The 18,130-nt window shown below is 46.7% G+C and overlaps 1 protein-coding gene across 1 annotated transcript in view; it reads left to right on the forward strand.

The window, feature by feature from the left end:
* LOC138798768 (von Willebrand factor C domain-containing protein 2-like) overlaps window positions 1–16,634 on the forward strand; it is a 29,422-nt gene extending 12,788 nt beyond the window's left edge. The window contains exons 2-3 of the mRNA XM_069979351.1: window positions 6,159–6,288; window positions 15,844–16,634. Of these exons, the coding sequence (XP_069835452.1) occupies window positions 6,159–6,288; window positions 15,844–16,028 (315 nt within the window). The 3' untranslated portion in view covers window positions 16,029–16,634. The remainder of the gene's footprint in view (window positions 1–6,158; window positions 6,289–15,843) is intronic.
* Window positions 16,635–18,130: the final 1,496 nt, after the last annotated feature.

Consider the following 18,130-nt stretch of genomic DNA (forward strand, 5'->3'; position numbering starts at 1 on the left):
GTATATTATACAGAAGGTGACATCACTGTTCTCCACATATATTATACAGAAGGTGACATCACTGCTCTCCACATATATTATACAGAAGGTGACATCACTGCTCTCCACATATATTATACAGGAGGTGACATCACCGCTCTCCACATATATTATACAGGAGGTGACATCACCAATCTCCACATATATTATACAGAAGGTGACATCACCGCTCTCCACATATATTATACAGGAGTTGACATCACTGCTCTCCACATATATTATACAGGAGGTGACATCACCAATCTCCACATATATTATACAGGAGGTGACATCACTGCTCTCCACATATATTATACAGGAGGTGACATCACCGCTCTCCACATATACTGTACAGGAGGTGACATCACCGCTCTCCACATATATTATACAGGAGGTGACATCACCGCCCTCCACATATATTATACAGGAGGTGACATCACCACTCTCCACATATATTATACAGGAGGTGACATCACTACTCTCCACATATATTATACAGGAGGTGACATCACCACTCTCCACATATATTATACAGGAGGTGACATCACTGCCCTCCACATATATTATACAGGAGGTGACATCACTGCTCTCCACATATATTATACAGGAGGTGACATCACCGCTCTCCACATATATTATACAGGAGACATCACCGCTCACCACATATATTATACAGGAGGTGACATCACCGCTCTCCACATATATTATACAGGAGGTGACATCACTGCTCTCCACATATATTATACAGGAGGTGACATCACTGCTCTCCACATATATTATAAAGGAGGTGACATCACTACTCTCCACATATGTTATACAGGAGGAGACATCACCGCTCTCCACATATATTATACAGGAGGTGACATCACCGCTCTCCACATATATTATACAGGAGGTGACATCACTGCTCTCCACATATATTATACAGGAGGTGACATCACTGCTCTCCACATATATTATACAGGAGGTGACATCACCAATCTCCACATATATTATACAGGAGGTGACATCACCAATCTCCACATATATTATACAGGAGGTGACATCACCAATCTCCACATATATTATACAGGAGGTGACATCACCGCTCTCCACATATATTATACAGGAGGTGACATCCCTGCTCTCTACATATATTATACAGGAGGTGACATCACTGCTCTCCACATATATTATACAGGAGGTGACATCACTGCTCTCCACATATATTATACAGGAGGTGACATCACTGCCCTCCACATATATTATACAGGAGGTGACATCACTGCCCTCCACATATATTATACAGGAGGTGACATCCCTGCTCTCTACATATATTATACAGGAGGTGACATCACTGCTCTCCACATATATTATACAGGAGGTGACATCACTGCTCTCCACATATATTATACAGGAGGTGACATCACCGCTCTCCACATATATTATACAGAAGGTGACATCACTGCTCTCCACATATATTATACAGGAGGTGACATCACCGCTCTCCACATATATTATACAGAAGGTGACATCACTGCTCTCCACATATATTATACAGGAGGTGACGTATTTTACAGGAGGTGACATCACAGCTCTCCACATATATTATACAGGAGGTGACATCACCGCTCTCCACATATATCATAAAGGAGGTGACATCACCAATCTCCACATATATTATACAGGAGGTGACATCACCGCTCTCCACATATATTATACAGGAGGTGACATCACTGCTCTCCACATATATTATACAGGAGGTGACATCACCGCTCTCCACATATATTATACAGGAGGTGACATCACTGCTCTCCACATATATTATACAGGAGGTGACATCACTGCTCTCCACATATATTATACAGGAGGTGACATCACTGCTCTGCACATATATTATACAGGAGGTGACATCACCGCTCTCCACATATATTATACAGGAGGTGACATCACTGCTCTCCACATATATTATACAGGAGGTGACATCACTGCTCTCCACATATATTATACAGGAGGTGACATCACCGCTCTCCACATATATTATACAGGAGGTGACATCACTGCTCTCCACATATATTGTACAGGAGGTGACATTACCAATCTCCACATATATTATACAGGAGGTGACATCACCAATCTCCACATATATTATACAGGAGGTGACATCACCGCTCTCCACATATATTATACAGGAGGTGACATCCCTGCTCTCTACATATATTATACAGGAGGTGACATCACTGCTCTCCACATATATTATACAGGAGGTGACATCACTGCTCTCCACATATATTATACAGGAGGTGACATCACTGCCCTCCACATATATTATACAGGAGGTGGACATCACTGCCCTCCACATATTTTATACAGGAGGTGACATCCCTGCTCTCTACATATATTATACAGGAGGTGACATCACTGCTCTCTACATATATTATACAGGAGGTGACATCACTGCTCTCCACATATATTATACAGAAGGTGACATCACTGCTCTCCACATATATTATACAGGAGGTGACGTATTTTACAGGAGGTGACATCACAGCTCTCCACATATATTATACAGGAGGTGACATCACCGCTCTCCACATATATTATACAGGAGGTGACATCACCGCTCTCCACATATATTATACAGGAGGTGACATCACCGCTCTCCACATATATTATACAGGAGGTGACATCACTGCCCTCCACATATATCATACAGGAGGTGACATCACTGCTCTCCACATATATTATACAGGAGGTGACATCACTGCTCTCCAGATATATTATACAGGAGGTGACATCACCGCTCTCCACATATATTATACAGGAGGTGACATCACCGCTCTCCACATATATTATACAGGAGGTGACATCATTGCTCACCACATATATTATACAGGAGGTGACATCACCGCTCTCCACATATATTATATAGGAGGTGACATCACTGCTCTCCACATATATTATACAGGAGGTGACATCACCGCTCTCCACATATATTATACAGGAGGTGACATCCCTGATCTCCAGATGTATTATACAGGAGGTGACATCACTGCTCTCCACGTATATTATACAGGAGGTGACATCACGGCTCTCCACATATATTATACAGGAGGTGACATCACTGCTCTCTACATATATTATACAGGAGGTGACATCACTGCTCTCTACATATATTATACAGGAGGCTGTATACCGGTGACTGCCCCAGGGCCCAATGTATTATCGGGTCAGCATTCCAGGAATCCCTTCATCCAGAAATGTCCGCCTCGCATTCGCTGCCCCTTGTGCTATCACAGGTGTCTGAGAAGAGATGAATATATCTACATAATGGTGCGTTTACACGTAACGATTATCGTGCGAATTTGCGCGATAACGATCGAATTCGAACGATAATCATACGTGTAAACGCAGCGAACGATCAAACGACGAACGAGAAATCGTTCATTTTGATCTTTCAACATGTAATCAAATCGTCGTTCGTCGTTTGCAAAAAATTTGCAGATCGTTCCGTGTGAACAGTCATTTGCCGATTTAACCAATGTGTGAGATAGGCTTAAGGATCGCAAAACGATCGCAAAACGATTTTTCCGTACGATATATCGTACCGTATAAACGCTGATCGCTATGGAAAAAAAATCGTTACTCCGCATCGTTAATCGTACGATCGGGCCAATTATCGTTTCGTGTAAAAGCACCATTACAAAAGTGAATGTCTGTTCATCAGTCAATGCTTTATAGCTGTCCAAACGCCTCAACCATTTGACCCTGTGTACATTGATTGTAGATTTGAAGGTTTTTGTAGAGGGCCTGATCTTGCCGGATGTATAACACTCTTGCAAGCTGTGGTTCTCCGTTATCAGCCATGATCACAGCCTGTCCTCTGTAGACATCCAAATGTATAAACCATTTGATTCCAAATTTGCAACATTAAGTGGCCGCAAAGGATTTTCATTCTCATCTTGCCTGTTCACCATTGTTCTCTGTTGTCAGCCATTATCATAGTCTGTCTTTCACCAATATGCCTTAACCATTTGTATCCAGATTTGACAGTGGGGGGAAAAGTATTTGATACGCCGACGACTTTACAAGTTTTCTCACCTAGAAAGAATAGAGAGGTGTGTGATATTATTGTAGGTACACTTCATCTGTGAGAGACAGAGTTTCCAGAAAATGACATTTTATAATTTGTAAAATATTTAAATATTTAGCATTTTATTGCATGAAATAAGTATCTGTTACAATAGAAAACCAGAAGTTAATATTAGGTACAGAAACCTTTGTTTGCAATTACAGAGGTCGGAACGTTTCCTGTAGGTCTTGACCAAGTTTGCACAAATTGCAACAGGGATTGTGTCCCACTCCTCCAGTTTCAGCTCCTTCCAAATTTTTTTTTTGGGGTTCAGGTCTGGAGACTGGCTAAGTCCCTCCAGGACCTTGAAATGCTTCTTACGGAGCTCTGGCTGTGTGTTTTAGGTCACTGTCATGCTGGAAGACCCAGCCACGACCCATTTTCTCATCTTACTGAGGGAAGTTGATTGTTGTCCAAAACCTAATACATGTCCCCATCCATCCTCCCTTCAATACAGTGCAGTCATCATGTCCCCTATGATGTTTCCACCCTCATGCTTCACAGTTGGGACTCTGTTCTTGGGGTTGTACTCATCTTTCTGCTTCACCCAAACATGTGAGTGCAGTTGATACCAAAAATTTCTATTTTGTTCTCATCTGATGATCATTGGCAAACTTCAAATGGGCCTGGACATGTGCTGGCGTGAGCGGGGGGACCTTACTTGCCATGCAGGATTTTAATGATTCCTGACCTTTCTTAGAATCATCCTTACCTCACAAGGTGGGTTCTTTCATGGAGCCCCAGACCGAGGTAGATTGACAGGCATCTTGTGTTTCTTCCATTGTATCATATTTGTGCCACCAGTTGTTGCCTTCTCACCAAGCTGCTTGCCTATTGTCCTATAGCCCATCCCAGGCTTGTGCAGGTCCACAATTTTGTCCCTGGTGTCCTTTGACAGCTCTTTGGTCTTGGCCCTGGTGGAGAGGTTGAAGTATGATTGGTTGTGTGGACAGGTGAGTTTTTTTTATACAGGTAACTAGTTTAAATAGGTGCAGTTAATACAGGTAATAAGTGCACAGTAGGAGGAGCTTCTTAAAGAAAATGAACAGGTCTGTAAGAGCCAGAGTTCTTGTTGGTTGATAGGTGATCAAATACTATCTATCTATCTATCTATCTATCTATCTATCTATCTATCTATCTACAGTTACACACAGGTATTAACAAACAACCAAACTGGTAGGAGATGGATTCATTGTACTGGTTGTAAAACCAGTATAAAATTGAGTCCCATGAACAGTAGGAGATGGAGTCACAGGACCAGGAATTTTTCTTCATTTTCTAGTATATAATATTTCTGGGACCTTGAGCAATATACACAACAGCAGATTGTATATTAGATGCCCAGATTATGTATTGCTGCTGCCAGAATGACATCATGTAACAAAATTAGAATCTGGTCAAGTGAGTGAAGCAACAGAAACCATCACACAATAAGCAAGTCTCTGTCCACATTATAAGAACATAACCCTCATCACTAGCACAAGTTCTGTTTTTTGCTCTCACTATGTTATAACTCGGTTTCATCTGCACAAGCAGCGCCATCTAGTGGTCATATTTAGGCGCTGCATTTGGCCATTATATTGCTCTTTGTCAGACATATGAATCGGTCACACATTGCTGGATGCAGGGCCATATTTACCATTAGGCAGGGGGGCAGCACCAGGGAGAAGGAAACAACTTTTTTTTTGTTTTTATTTTCTTTAGTCTCCCACCTCCTGTTCAGACTTGCCAGTAAATCTGGTGTATTTTCAAAAGGGGGAGGGGGGTATGGTAGTATTGGTCAGGTCTGGTGGTATTGGTATCATGATGGTAATTGGTGGGTGAAGATGGTGTGTTTTAGGGTTTAGCGCCTAGGGCAGCAGCAGCAGTTAATACACCCTGGCTGGATGGTGGAAAATGGACAGTATCAGCCTTGCTGATATCCCTCCTCTGTAGTCTCCTGTATACAGGCAGATCTCTCTCCTCTGTGGCTTCTCTATACAGAATGACATCCCTCCTCTGTAGTTGACATTTCTTTTTTGTCTTTCAGCCTTCTGCATGTGAACAGTGCACTTGTGAAACAGATGGCATTGCCCGCTGCCTGGTTGCAGACTGTGCTCCCCCACCATGTGTGAATCCAGTGTATGAGAAGGGACAGTGCTGCCCCCAATGCAAAGATGGTCAGTATCAGAAAATGTCATGCAATGTCTAGACTGTTGCCATCATCTTACACAGTGTGTCTCCTGAGTATTTGTGCATCTCCTCTGTATTCTCTTCTTCTGAATGTCTGAAGTTTCTGTGCATCCTCTTTGCTTTTCTATGATTCCTCTGCATCTTAGCATCCTCTGTACTTGTGTACACATCTTCTGTGCATTTCATTTGTTTTTTTTGTGCATGTCCTCTGCTTCTGTTACACCTTTGCATCCCATGTGCATCTACTGTTCTTGTTATTTCTGTGCAACTCTTCTACATCTAAGCATCTCCTGTACTTCTTTGCATTTCCTCTCCTGTCCTCCTTTCTCCTTAGCTTCTGTGTATCCTCTGCATCTGAGCTTTTCATTCACTCTTCTGTGTCCCCTGTGCATATGTGCTCCCTGTGCTTCTCTGTATCTCTTCTGCTTCCCCATGTACTCTTTGTATAGCCTTTACCTCTCTGCATCTCCTGTCCTTCAGTGAGTCCCCTCAGCTTCTGTGCATCTTACTCTGCATTTGAGCACCTCCTCCTGTGCTTCAATACATTGTTTGCTTCTATGCATCTCCTCTCTCCGTCTCCTGTGCATTTGCTCTGTAATTCAGTGCATCTCTTTTCAACCTCCTTTGCTTCTCTGCATGTTTGCCTCCTGTGCTTTGAAGTTTCCTCTGTTTCCTGCATCTCCTTTGCCTCTTGTGTCTCCTGTGCTTCTCTGCATCTCCTCTGCTTTTCACCATCTCCATTGCTTTTCTGTCTCCTCTTCATCTCAGCATTCCCTTTTACCTCTGCATCCAGGTGTGTCTGTGTATCTCCTGTGCTTCTCTGAATCTCCTGTGCCTCTGTGTGTCTCCAGCCCTCTTTGCTTTTCCTCTGCATCTAAGCATGAACTATATTTCTTGGCATCTCCTGTGTTTTTCTATATCTCCTCTGCTACTGTGCATCTCTTGGATTTCTCTGCCCCCCCCCCCCCCCCCTGTGCTTCTCTACACCCTTTTTTTGTCTACATCTGCTCTGCTTTTCTGTGTCCTGTGCTTCTCATCTCCATCAAAGCATCTATGTTTCTGCTTTCCCAGCACTTCTATGCATCTGAGTTTCCTGTGCTAAATATCTTATTCTTCTGTGCATCTCCTGAGGGTACTCATAGTCCCCAGTCTGCTTCTGTGTATTTCCTCTAAATCTGAGCATCTCCTCTGCTTCTATGTGTATCTTGGACTTCTCAGTCTCTCAGTGTTTTTCTGGCTTTCCTTGGCTTCTGTCCAGACTACACCCTGCTCTTAGTATCAGTGCACTCACCCCTAAGGGTTTCTGCACTCTCCAGCATCTGCAGTGTGTGAAGATCACAGATCACCATATTCTGAGATCCCCAAACCACCCACAGTAACTGCTCACAGTGGTGTGGTCATTGAGCTACTGCCATGTGATTGGCTGATGTTGCAAAGACATATACTTATATATACTGTATATAAAGCTGACACAGTTATTTAGTTGATTAAGCTCTTCAGCGCTAAGATAGCTGAACTTTTATTATCATGAAAAGGAGCTCCAACAGTTCAGGAGGTGCTCTCCCTGAATGCAAAAGCCCAGGGGTCTTCTAATCCACTCATTGAATGGGACGCTCTCAAATCTGTAATACGGGGTGTTCTGATTAATGCAATAGCAACTCATAGGAAAGAACTGTCTTTTAAACGCACCGCACTTGAATCTAAACTGGTGACGGCAGAGGCAGCATATATTCAGGACCCCACATTGGAAAATCAGGCACACTGGCTACAGGCACAAAAAACATATAATATCCACCTTACTGAGTATACTCAGAAACGGCTGTTAGCACACAAACAATCTGCGTTTGCAGAGAGAGACAAAAATGGGAGAGCGTTGGCGTTCCTGGCCAGGATCGAGAAACCACAAACAGTAGTGGCAGCATTACGCTTGGAAGATGGTACAGTTGTGACTGAGCCACAAGTTATTTGTAACCAATTTGAACAATATTATTCCAAGCTATATGCCTCGCGCTCTAGAGCCCTGAGGGAGAGCTTGCTTGCCTACTTGGACAGGGTTGCTCTACTCTCTCTGTCTATTTCTGTTCGGTTAGACCTTAATGCCCCTATCACAGAGGCGAAGATACAGAGAGCTATCACTCAACTAGCACCCCACAAGGCTCCTGGCCCGGACGGCTTCCCGGCAGAGTGGTATAGACAATATGTGGAGCAACACAGCCCTAGACTGTTGACATTGTTCACACATGCCCTTGAGTTGTCCACCATACCAAACTCGTTTTTCGAGGCCACTATTGTGGTGATCTATAAAGCTGGGAAGCCGCCGGACCAATGCAGCTCATACCGTCCGATCTCCCTTATTAATCTGGATGCCAAAATTCTGGCGAAGGTTCTAGCGATAAGATTGGGCACAGTGATCTTGTCCATAGTGGGAACAGACCAATCCGGATTCATGCCAGGCAAAACGACTGATATCAACATTAGGCGGCTTTATACCAACCTCCAATTGAGCCACGACAATGCTGGCAACAGAGTGATCGCTTCTCTAGACAATGAAAAAGCCTTTTTCTCAGTGGAATGGGAGTTTATGTGGCTAACACTAAAGCGTATGGGTATTCCTAAATATTTCCTTAAGTGGCTTCAGGTACTATACAAAAGCCCAAGGGCCAAAGTGCTGGTTAATGGATAACTGTCAAATTCCTTTCCACTGGGCCGTGGCACCAGGCAGGGGTGCCCTCTTTCGCCACTGCTGTTTTCTTTAATTATGGAGCCATTGTCGAGTCTGATCAATAGCAGCATGGCGATTGAGGGTTGGAATATTGCTGGCAATATCACTGAAAAATTGTCTCTTTATGCCGACGACATGCTGGTGTACTTGGTGGATCCAGGCCCTTCACTGGAAGCACTGCTACAGACGGTTGATGAGTTTGGCTCCTACTCTGGGCTTCGAGTGAATTGGTCCAAATCTGTACTATCCCCGCTAGACTCTATAGATCCCACTTCCATCACCACATCCTCCTCCCTTATGGTGGTTGATAAGTTTGTGTATCTTGGTATTCTAATACACAAAGATGTACATTTATTCGCCTCCCTGAATATCACCCCTACAATGCAGGTGGTCACATGTAAATTAAAAGCCTGGGATACTCTCCCATTATCTCTGATAGGTCATATCAATATTTTCAAAATGATTCTGCTACCCAAGTTGTTGTATCTTTACAGTGCAACACCGATTCCTTTGCCAAAAGCCCACTTTGTAGCCCTGGACAGACTCCTGACACCATTCCTGTGGAGTGGCCGCCCACCCAGACTAGCTAGAGCCACATTGAAGGCCCCATGGGAAAAGGGTGGCTTAGCCTTGCCCGATATGTATGCATACTACATGGCTGCCCAGTTGTCATATGCAGCATGGTGGGTCAGGGTAGATGCAAATAACCCTGCAGTAGTACTAGAAGCGGCCTTAACTGGTTCATATGAGGTGCTCACAAACCTTATTTACAGAAAGGGCACTGCGTATATTCCACACCCTACTACTAATATGGCCATCAAACTTCAGGTGTGGAATAAACTAGCTGAACCTTACCCCAGGAATGGTGAGGAGAATTCTTGGTCGCCCTATATTCCCTTATGGATGAATGGCCATCTGCCAGACCTATTTAGTCTTCCAGATTTCACCTTTTGGGCCCAGCGGGGACTTAAATATTGTAACGCCTGGAGTAGTGGATCCACTGGACCGTCACCAGCGATGGCACTAACCTCACCAGGGAGCGGAGTCTAAGGGGACGCTGGTTTTCACCAGAGCCCGCCGCAAGGCGGGATGGACTTGCTGCGGCAGGCGACCCCCAGGTCGCTACCCCTGGCTTGGTTGCTGGTGACAGCAGGCGAGGCGTGGCAGGAGCAGTAGGCAGGAGATGGTGCTGGCAGAGGTCTGCAGGCGTAACCGCAGGTGATAGGCTGAACACAGGAGCAATGGTGTAACAGGGGAGCAGGAACCAGGAACAAGGACTAGGGACCAGGTAACGGATAGGAATCAGGAACAACAGGGAGCTGGGCCAAACGCTATGGGAAGCATGTAGAGGCTCCAACACAAGGGACAGGGCATGCTGGGATTTATAGGGAGTGATAGGTGCAATTAACCAATTAACGGCGGACTGGCCCTTTAAATGAGACAGCCGGCGCGCGCGCGCCCTAGGAGGGGGGGACGCGAGCGCCGGCCGGCACAGACGGAGACAGGAGCTGAGGAGAGGTGAGGCGCCCCCAGGGGCCGAACTAGCAGCAGCGCCGGGTCCCTGCACAGGGACGCCGGCGGCTGCATGGGGCAGGAGGAGGTCGCGGCGGTGGCCCGGAACACGGGACGCCGCCGCGGCCGTGACAGTACCCCCCCCCTTTGGCCTCCCCCTCTTTCTTGCCTGCAGAAGGCGGCATCAGGCAAATCCTGGTATTCCGCCGGTAGGCCGGACAAAGGCTTGGCAGGCTCGGATGACAACATAGAGTACTTGGACTGAGGTGACCTCAGACACTGGTTGGAACAGTCCTGACCCCAACTGAGAATCTTCCCGGTTCTCCAGTCCAGTTTAGGGGCATGTAATTGCAGCCAAGGGAGTCCCAGGAGGATGGTGGAAGAAGAATGGGGCAGGAAGTAGAAGGAGATCTTTTCCAGATGTGAAGTGCCCACCTGGAGGACTAGAGGTGCGGTCTGGTAGTGCACATGGTCGGTAAGAATCTCGCCCGTGACCGAGGAGATAGACAGGGGTCTGGCTAGTGGGGTCACGGGTAGCCGCCATCTCTGGACCAATGTAGCTGCAATAAAATTGCCTGCTGACCCAGAATCGAGAAAGGCAGTAGTTTGGTGAGTTTGTCCTGAGGGTGTCTGGATAGAAACTGGCACAGACAAACTTGGAGAGGTGGCATTCACACTCAGGGAGACCTCTCCCACCGGACCTAGGTGCTGGAGTTTCCCGGACGTTTGAGGACGTTGGGGACATCTCAGCCGAAAGTGATCCGAACCACCGCAGTAGAGGCAGAGATTCAGCTCCAGACGACGAAGTCTTTCATCAGGCGTCAGGTGAGCCCGTTCCACCTGCATAGGAATCTCAGGAGTCGACTGGGACTCCGGAACGTCAGGATACTGGAAGGCCGGCGCCAGCTGGTGATGGCGACGGGACAGGCCTAGTCGCCGTTCATGCCAGACCTCCTCCTCCCTCTCAGAAAAACGAGTATCGACCCTGGTGGCCAGTAGGATGAGTTCGTTCAGGGAGGTAGGTAGGTCTCGGGCGGAAAGCACGTCTCTCACCCGACTGGACAGACCCCTCTTGAAGGTGGCTATTAGAGCGGCCTCATTCCAGTCCAGGAATCCTCTGCACAACTTGGAGTCACCAGCGTATTTGCTTGGGAGAGCCAGTCGAAGTGTAGAAAAAGCAGCAGGAGGTGGTGTGCGCTGGGCTGTAGTATGCTGCTGTAAGGCGGCAGTGAGTTGCTGGATCTGCTGCGACTGTTGCTGGATTTGTTGCGCCTGTTGGGCGACCACTCGGGCTATGTCATGGATATCAGGCACCTCGCCGGGATCCATGGTTGGAGCCTACTGTAACGCCTGGAGTAGTGGATCCACTGGACCGTCACCAGCGATGGCACTAACCTCACCACGGAGCGGAGTCTAAGGGGACGCTGGTTTTCACCAGAGCCCGCCGCAAGGCGGGATGGACTTGCTGCGGCAGGCGACCCCCAGGTCGCTACCCCTGGCTTGGTTGCTGGTGACGGCAGGCGAGGCGTGGCAGGAGCAGTAGGCAGGAGATGGTGCTGGCAGAGGTCTGCAGGCGTAACCGCAGGTGATAGGCTGAACACAGGAGCAATGGTGTAACAGAGGAGCAGGAACCAGGAACAAGGACTAGGGACCAGGTAGCGGATAGGAATCAGGAACAACAGGGGGCTGGGCCAAACGCTATGGGAAGCATGTAGAGGCTCCAACACAAGGGACAGGGCATGCTGGGATTTATAGGGAGTGATAGGTGCAATTAACCAATTAAGGGCGGACTGGCCCTTTAAATCTGAGACAGCCGGCACAGACGGAGACAGGAGCGGAGGAGAGGTGAGGCGCCCCCAGGGGCCGAACTAGCAGCAGCACCGGGTCCCTGCACAGGGACGCCGGCGGCTGCATGGGGCAGGAGGAGGTCGCGGCGGTGGCCCGGAACACGGGACGCCGCCGCGGCTGTGACAAATATTTGGCCCTGTTGTACCCAGAAGGTGTCTTCTCCACATTCGCAGAACTTAAGCAAAGGTTTAATCTCCCTCAGTCTGCCTTATTCCGATACTTTCAGTTAAGGCACGCTTGCAGAGTACAGTTTGGGGGGGAACGCATTTTATTGGATTGTGGCTCCATTGAAGGGATGATACGTAGGGTACCTCTGCAGAAACCGGTATCATCATTATACTCAACGTTAATGTCCATGCAGAGTGCCCCGATTGACAGTTCATTTGCCAAATGGCAGGCTGATATTTCCTCTCTTGAAGACCATCATCTTAAAGAATTGGTAAGCTATTGGAAAAAATCTGTAATATGTGCTAGAGACCAACTGATCCAGGTTAGGGGCTCCACAGAGTGTACCTTAACCCAGTTAAATTAATGCGGATGGGCAGCCTTTCAGTGGACACTTGCTCTAGGTGTGGTGGGGGGAAGGGTACATGGATCCATATGATTTGGCTTTGTCCAGTCATTCAAAACTTCTGGTCCAAAGTGCATCACTTACTGAATGCGGAGTTGGGGCTTCCGGGAGTATGTGCACCTGAAAATAGTCTGCTTGGTCTGGTAAATGATTTGGTACCTACTAAATATAGCCGTATTCTGTATAGGTTCCTGCTATATTATGCCCGCAAAACAATTCTACTGAATTGGAAACCTCCTAAGCGTCCTACTTTGTCCCACTGGCTGAAACCGGTAGATGACGATTTGGAAATGTATAATGTTACGTATTCGGCTAGAGGCACCCCTAAAAGGTTTTATCACATTTGGGAACCTTGGTTATCTGCTAAAACAACTTTGGCTGGGTTGAGGGATGAGGCACAGCTCCCGAGCAATGTGTGAATGGAGTGAGCGAATGTATAGTACATGTGTTTTCTTGTAGAACAGGCCCTATACAATGTTGAGGACTTTGATTTAGTTTATACATTGCCGCCACATCCTGGGCACCCTTGCTTCATTCGACACTCAGTTGCATAGGCCGCTGTATAATAGTGAGGTTGACCTGCATATTTTCCTTTGATCTAAGGGCTGAAATGTACTACTGCTGTACCCTTTTGCTCACTAGTATGGATGTTTTGTCTCTGTTGCTATTAGTTTATGCCTTTTACTGTTAAATCTTAAAAGCAATAAATAAAGCCTTTAAAAAAATAAAAAAAAGGCAAAAGCCCAGCTATGTAAATCCCTGCGACACCCATGTGCTCGCTTCTCTCAGCTTCCAGCTGCTTGATTGACATCCACTAGGTCAGGGCAGCCATATCCATCGCTATGGGGCCCACCACATCAGAGGACCCTTCCCTCCAATACACTGGGCCTCCTAATTTGTCATTATATTACCAAAGGAGATGGGGGACACTATGTACTTGGGGGGTGGGACACCATGCGTGTGTGTGTGTGTGCGTTTGGGGGTGGGGGGGGTGGAGAGAATGAGGTGAGATGCCTACCACGAGGGACACTAGGGGAAATGCCTAACATATGCTATCTATTGGGCGGAGGGCTAACAAACTGGGGATTACCTATGGTGGAATGGGGGGGGGGGGGGTTTAAAAATTGGCTATGGGGCCCAGCCCTTTCAAGATATACCCCTTCACTAGGCTTTACTTTTAACTACTTCTCCTTTGATTAAATCCTACATTAGTGCCTGCAAACCACACGCTGGGCTTCTCCCTGCTGCCTCTAGGGCTTGTCTGAGCTATCAAAAGCCTAAGCACAGACCAGTCATTGAAGCTGCTGGGAGAACTTCAGTTCCCTGTAGGTGAAGTTGAAAGTAAATGCAGACAGATATCAATCAGGTAGCTGGAGGAGGACAGAGGTGAGTACAAGGGTGTTGCAGGCAAGCCATGAGGTGTGCATAGCTGGTTTTTTGCATCCGGTGGTAAGCCCCACCCCACCCCACCCCCTGGGCTTTTGGAGCTAATTTCCATATTAATAAAAAAGTCAGTAATTTCAGCACTGCAGGGCTCATTCTGTATAAACAGGGTATGTATTATGGGACTGCCAAGCCCTATACAACTATGCACTTAGTTTAACCACCGAAGATGCTGTGAAAGCTTTAATCTCTGTACAAATGAAAGGTTCTCTAGTTTTCAATTTCTCAGTAATAAAGAACATTATTATTTACATTTAGGGGCACTAAACCAGTACACAACTAGATCTGCTCTCAGCTGAGAAGTGATTTTTACCCGGTATACACAATGCTCTGTGAGTTAAATGGCATGGACTCCAGACTAATACATCGTACGTAGCTAGTCCTGCTCTCAGCTGCAAAGTTATACAGTTGTATCCGGCATAGACAATGCTCTGTGTGCCAAACAGCCTGGACTCCAGACTGATACACTGTGCATAGCTAGTCCTGCTCTCAGCTGAGAAGTGATACAAATGTATGCTCTGTGAGCTAGTGTGGTCCATTGCAGTAAATGAGATTTGTTGAGATGCTGCTGATTTCAGCTTACGAAGGATTGTCTGCACTGGGTATGGGTATATGCACCCATTCCCACTTGAAGTTCTGCCCGTCACATAGGCTCCATTATATGGTCGGGCGGATTCTGTCGTCCGCCTTAAGAAATGACTTGTCAATTCTTTGGGTGGACAGCAGAATCTGCCTGAGCACATAATGGAGTTTATGGAGCCGGCAGAGAGGGAAGCGGGAGTGTGCGGTCACGGAGTTTCCCGCGAGAATTAGCCTGTATGAATATACCCTAAGGCCGGATTCACACTATGTATAACAGCGGCTGTTCTGTGACATGGCCGGGTCAGAGAAGTTTATCCCGGCCAGCCGTACCGGCCGGATAAAGCTTCTTCAATTCTATAAAATTAGGATGTGGGCACAACTGTGTGCGCCTGCATCCCAGTTCACCATTGAACACAACGGAGTATGCGACCGGAGCCGCACTCTCCACTGTGTGACCTATCGGGCTTGTGCGGCCCCTATTCAATGAATAGACACGGAACCGACATGTCAGTTTTTCGTGCGCCCACTAGGGATCTCGTATGTGTACACTCTGGTCAGAATCCTATAGACTGCAGTACAACGTAAATTTTGTATTAATCACAGCCGTTGTTGCAAATCGGCAACCTACGTTGTGTGAACATAGCCTAAAACTTTAACAAGCCCCCAGCTGAGAGAAGGTCCATGTATGTACAGTCTCTGAATGGAAACAGTGACAATGTAGAACAGAGATAAAACTTTAGTTACAAGAAACTGGAGCGCCCCTTTACAGAGCAGGTAAAACTGTGATCTTATACAGTGGAGATTGTCATCCTGTATTACATGACGTTTGTCAATTATAACAGATATATATGTCGCCCACTCTAGGCCCCAACTGCTATGCTGATGCCTCCCGGAGCCGTGTTATCCCTGCCGGTCAGTACGTGTGGGTGGACTCTTGTACCAAGTGCCGGTGTCACGATGGGCAGGATGTTGGCTACTGGGAAGGAAACCGACTGGCTAATTGTGAGAAGATGCAGAACTGCAGCACGGAAGAGGAGCAGAACTCCTAAAGGGTGGGGCACCCCAGCACGGACACGGCTGAGCTTAGACTGCCCCTCCCCCCTTAGTTATACTAATATGAGTGTAGCACTGTATGACATGATGTCATTGTACTTTATATACAAGTCTGGTGATGTAGAGATCTGCAGCCAAACACTGTACTCCCCCACCCCTTCCCAGTATATTACAGCATGGAGTCAAGGTATTAGCTGTAGTAATCTGTCCAGACAGAGCAGGGGTGGGGCTATATACTGCTCATAGGTGGTGATGTGTTTGGAGCAGGACTCCTTATTGGTGGTGACCTGTTTGGAGCGGGGGAGGAAGGCCTATAGACTCCTCCTGGGTGGTGACTAGTTTTGAGCGATCTTGTGGAACTGTCCAAACCCGAACGCTCAGCAATTGACTTCTGGAGGCTGGAGAAGTTGAAAGCAGCTCTAGAGAGTCCTGGAAAACCTGGATACAGCCCGTGTGTTCCCGGCAGACGTAGGGCAGCAGCCAACTCCAGCCGTAGGAAGTCAAATGCCAAGTGTTCATGTTTGGAGAATGTTGACGAACCTGAAGAGTTACGCAAGTTCCTTTAAGGGTACAAACCCACTTGACGTTTTTGCTGCGTGAATCAGTCTTAAAAATAAGCAGGCAAAACGCAGGTTGGCTTTATACGATTGTTCTGCGTTAAAATACGCAGTTGCGTATTTTTGAAGCGTGAAGCTTGTTGTTAGCAAAGCATCAGTTGTTAACAACCTGTGTGAAAAACGCATGTAGCTTCATGCTTCAAAAATACGCAATTGCGTATTTTAACGCAGAACAATTGTATAAAGCCAACCTGCTGTTTGCCTGCTTATTTTTAAGACTGATTCACGCAGCAAATACGTCAAGTGGGTTTGTACCCTAAAGGGGTTATCCAGCGCGACAAAAACATGGCCACTTTCTTTCAGAGACAGCCCCACTCTTGTCTCCAGTTTGGGTTGGGTTTTGCTGCTCAGTTCCATTGAAGTGAATGGAGCTTAATTGCAAACCACACCTTGTGGGTGGTGACAGTGCACAATAGATATAATTTTACCATAAAATACAATCTTATAATTTAACGATAGACCGTCACATGTAGACACAGACTGACAATGCCAGAACATTTGTGATTGGTTTAGGAAAGTTTGCCTCAATTCCGGGTCAGTTATATATGTCTTTATAATTGGCTCCACTGTATGTTTAATAGGATACCGAGGGCAGTAGTCTTTGGGAGTAGGCTGTAGATGCCCCCATATGTCTTGGCGGAAGCCCCCTTTTACTAATGGAAGACAAGACACCCAGTATGACCGCACCTCACGTCTGCAAATGATAAACACTAACATTGATCTTAGTAGGAGACTTGCGTTCTGCTCCGCGGTGACGTGCATAGGGCCAGGGTCGCGGCAGCAGAACATGTAAGAAGGACATTAAACTTTCCTCTGGTACCCTCAGCCTCCATCTTCTTATTTGGCGCCGTTCACACTGGTTGCGGGACCGTGCCTGCTGAACATAAGACTCACCCTGTAAAATTGTCAATTATTTTATGAAAACTGTAAAGACGGAGGTTACAATAATATTGTCTCCAAACCCCGACACAAGTCATAGAAAAGAATTACAAGAAGCATCCAAAGTGGACAGACCTTCTACCCACACAATCATAGAAGGGGGCAGAGTCCCCCCCACCCCTGGGCCGCTCCATATCGGACTCTCTAGACTCCAGGCACCAGTTCTAGGACACAGTTGGGAAGGGTCACCGGTGAGGTCTTCTTTAAAGGCCCAGTACCCCTGGAGCGCTCATTAACATTCAGGGGGTTACCATCCTCTCTGAATTTTTCTCTTGTATGGATAAGCAATGGACTGAAACTACAACTCCCAACATTCATCTGGCCACAAGCTGCAGAATAATGCCCTTTGTACCAAATCTTCCACATGGACAACTGTAATATACTATCTGTCCTGTACGAGGGCAAAACGATTCCTGAGATCTCTCCAGGTATAATTGTGCGCTCACTTTATGACATAACTGCACCCATGGGGGTCATGCTCTGCCCATACCAGGGCATATAGAGCACAGACAGCTGACACACAGAGGCCTGACCTACACTGC

Source organism: Dendropsophus ebraccatus, chromosome 8, assembly GCF_027789765.1.
Source record: "Dendropsophus ebraccatus isolate aDenEbr1 chromosome 8, aDenEbr1.pat, whole genome shotgun sequence".
In the NCBI taxonomy this organism is placed as follows: domain Eukaryota; kingdom Metazoa; phylum Chordata; class Amphibia; order Anura; family Hylidae; genus Dendropsophus; species Dendropsophus ebraccatus.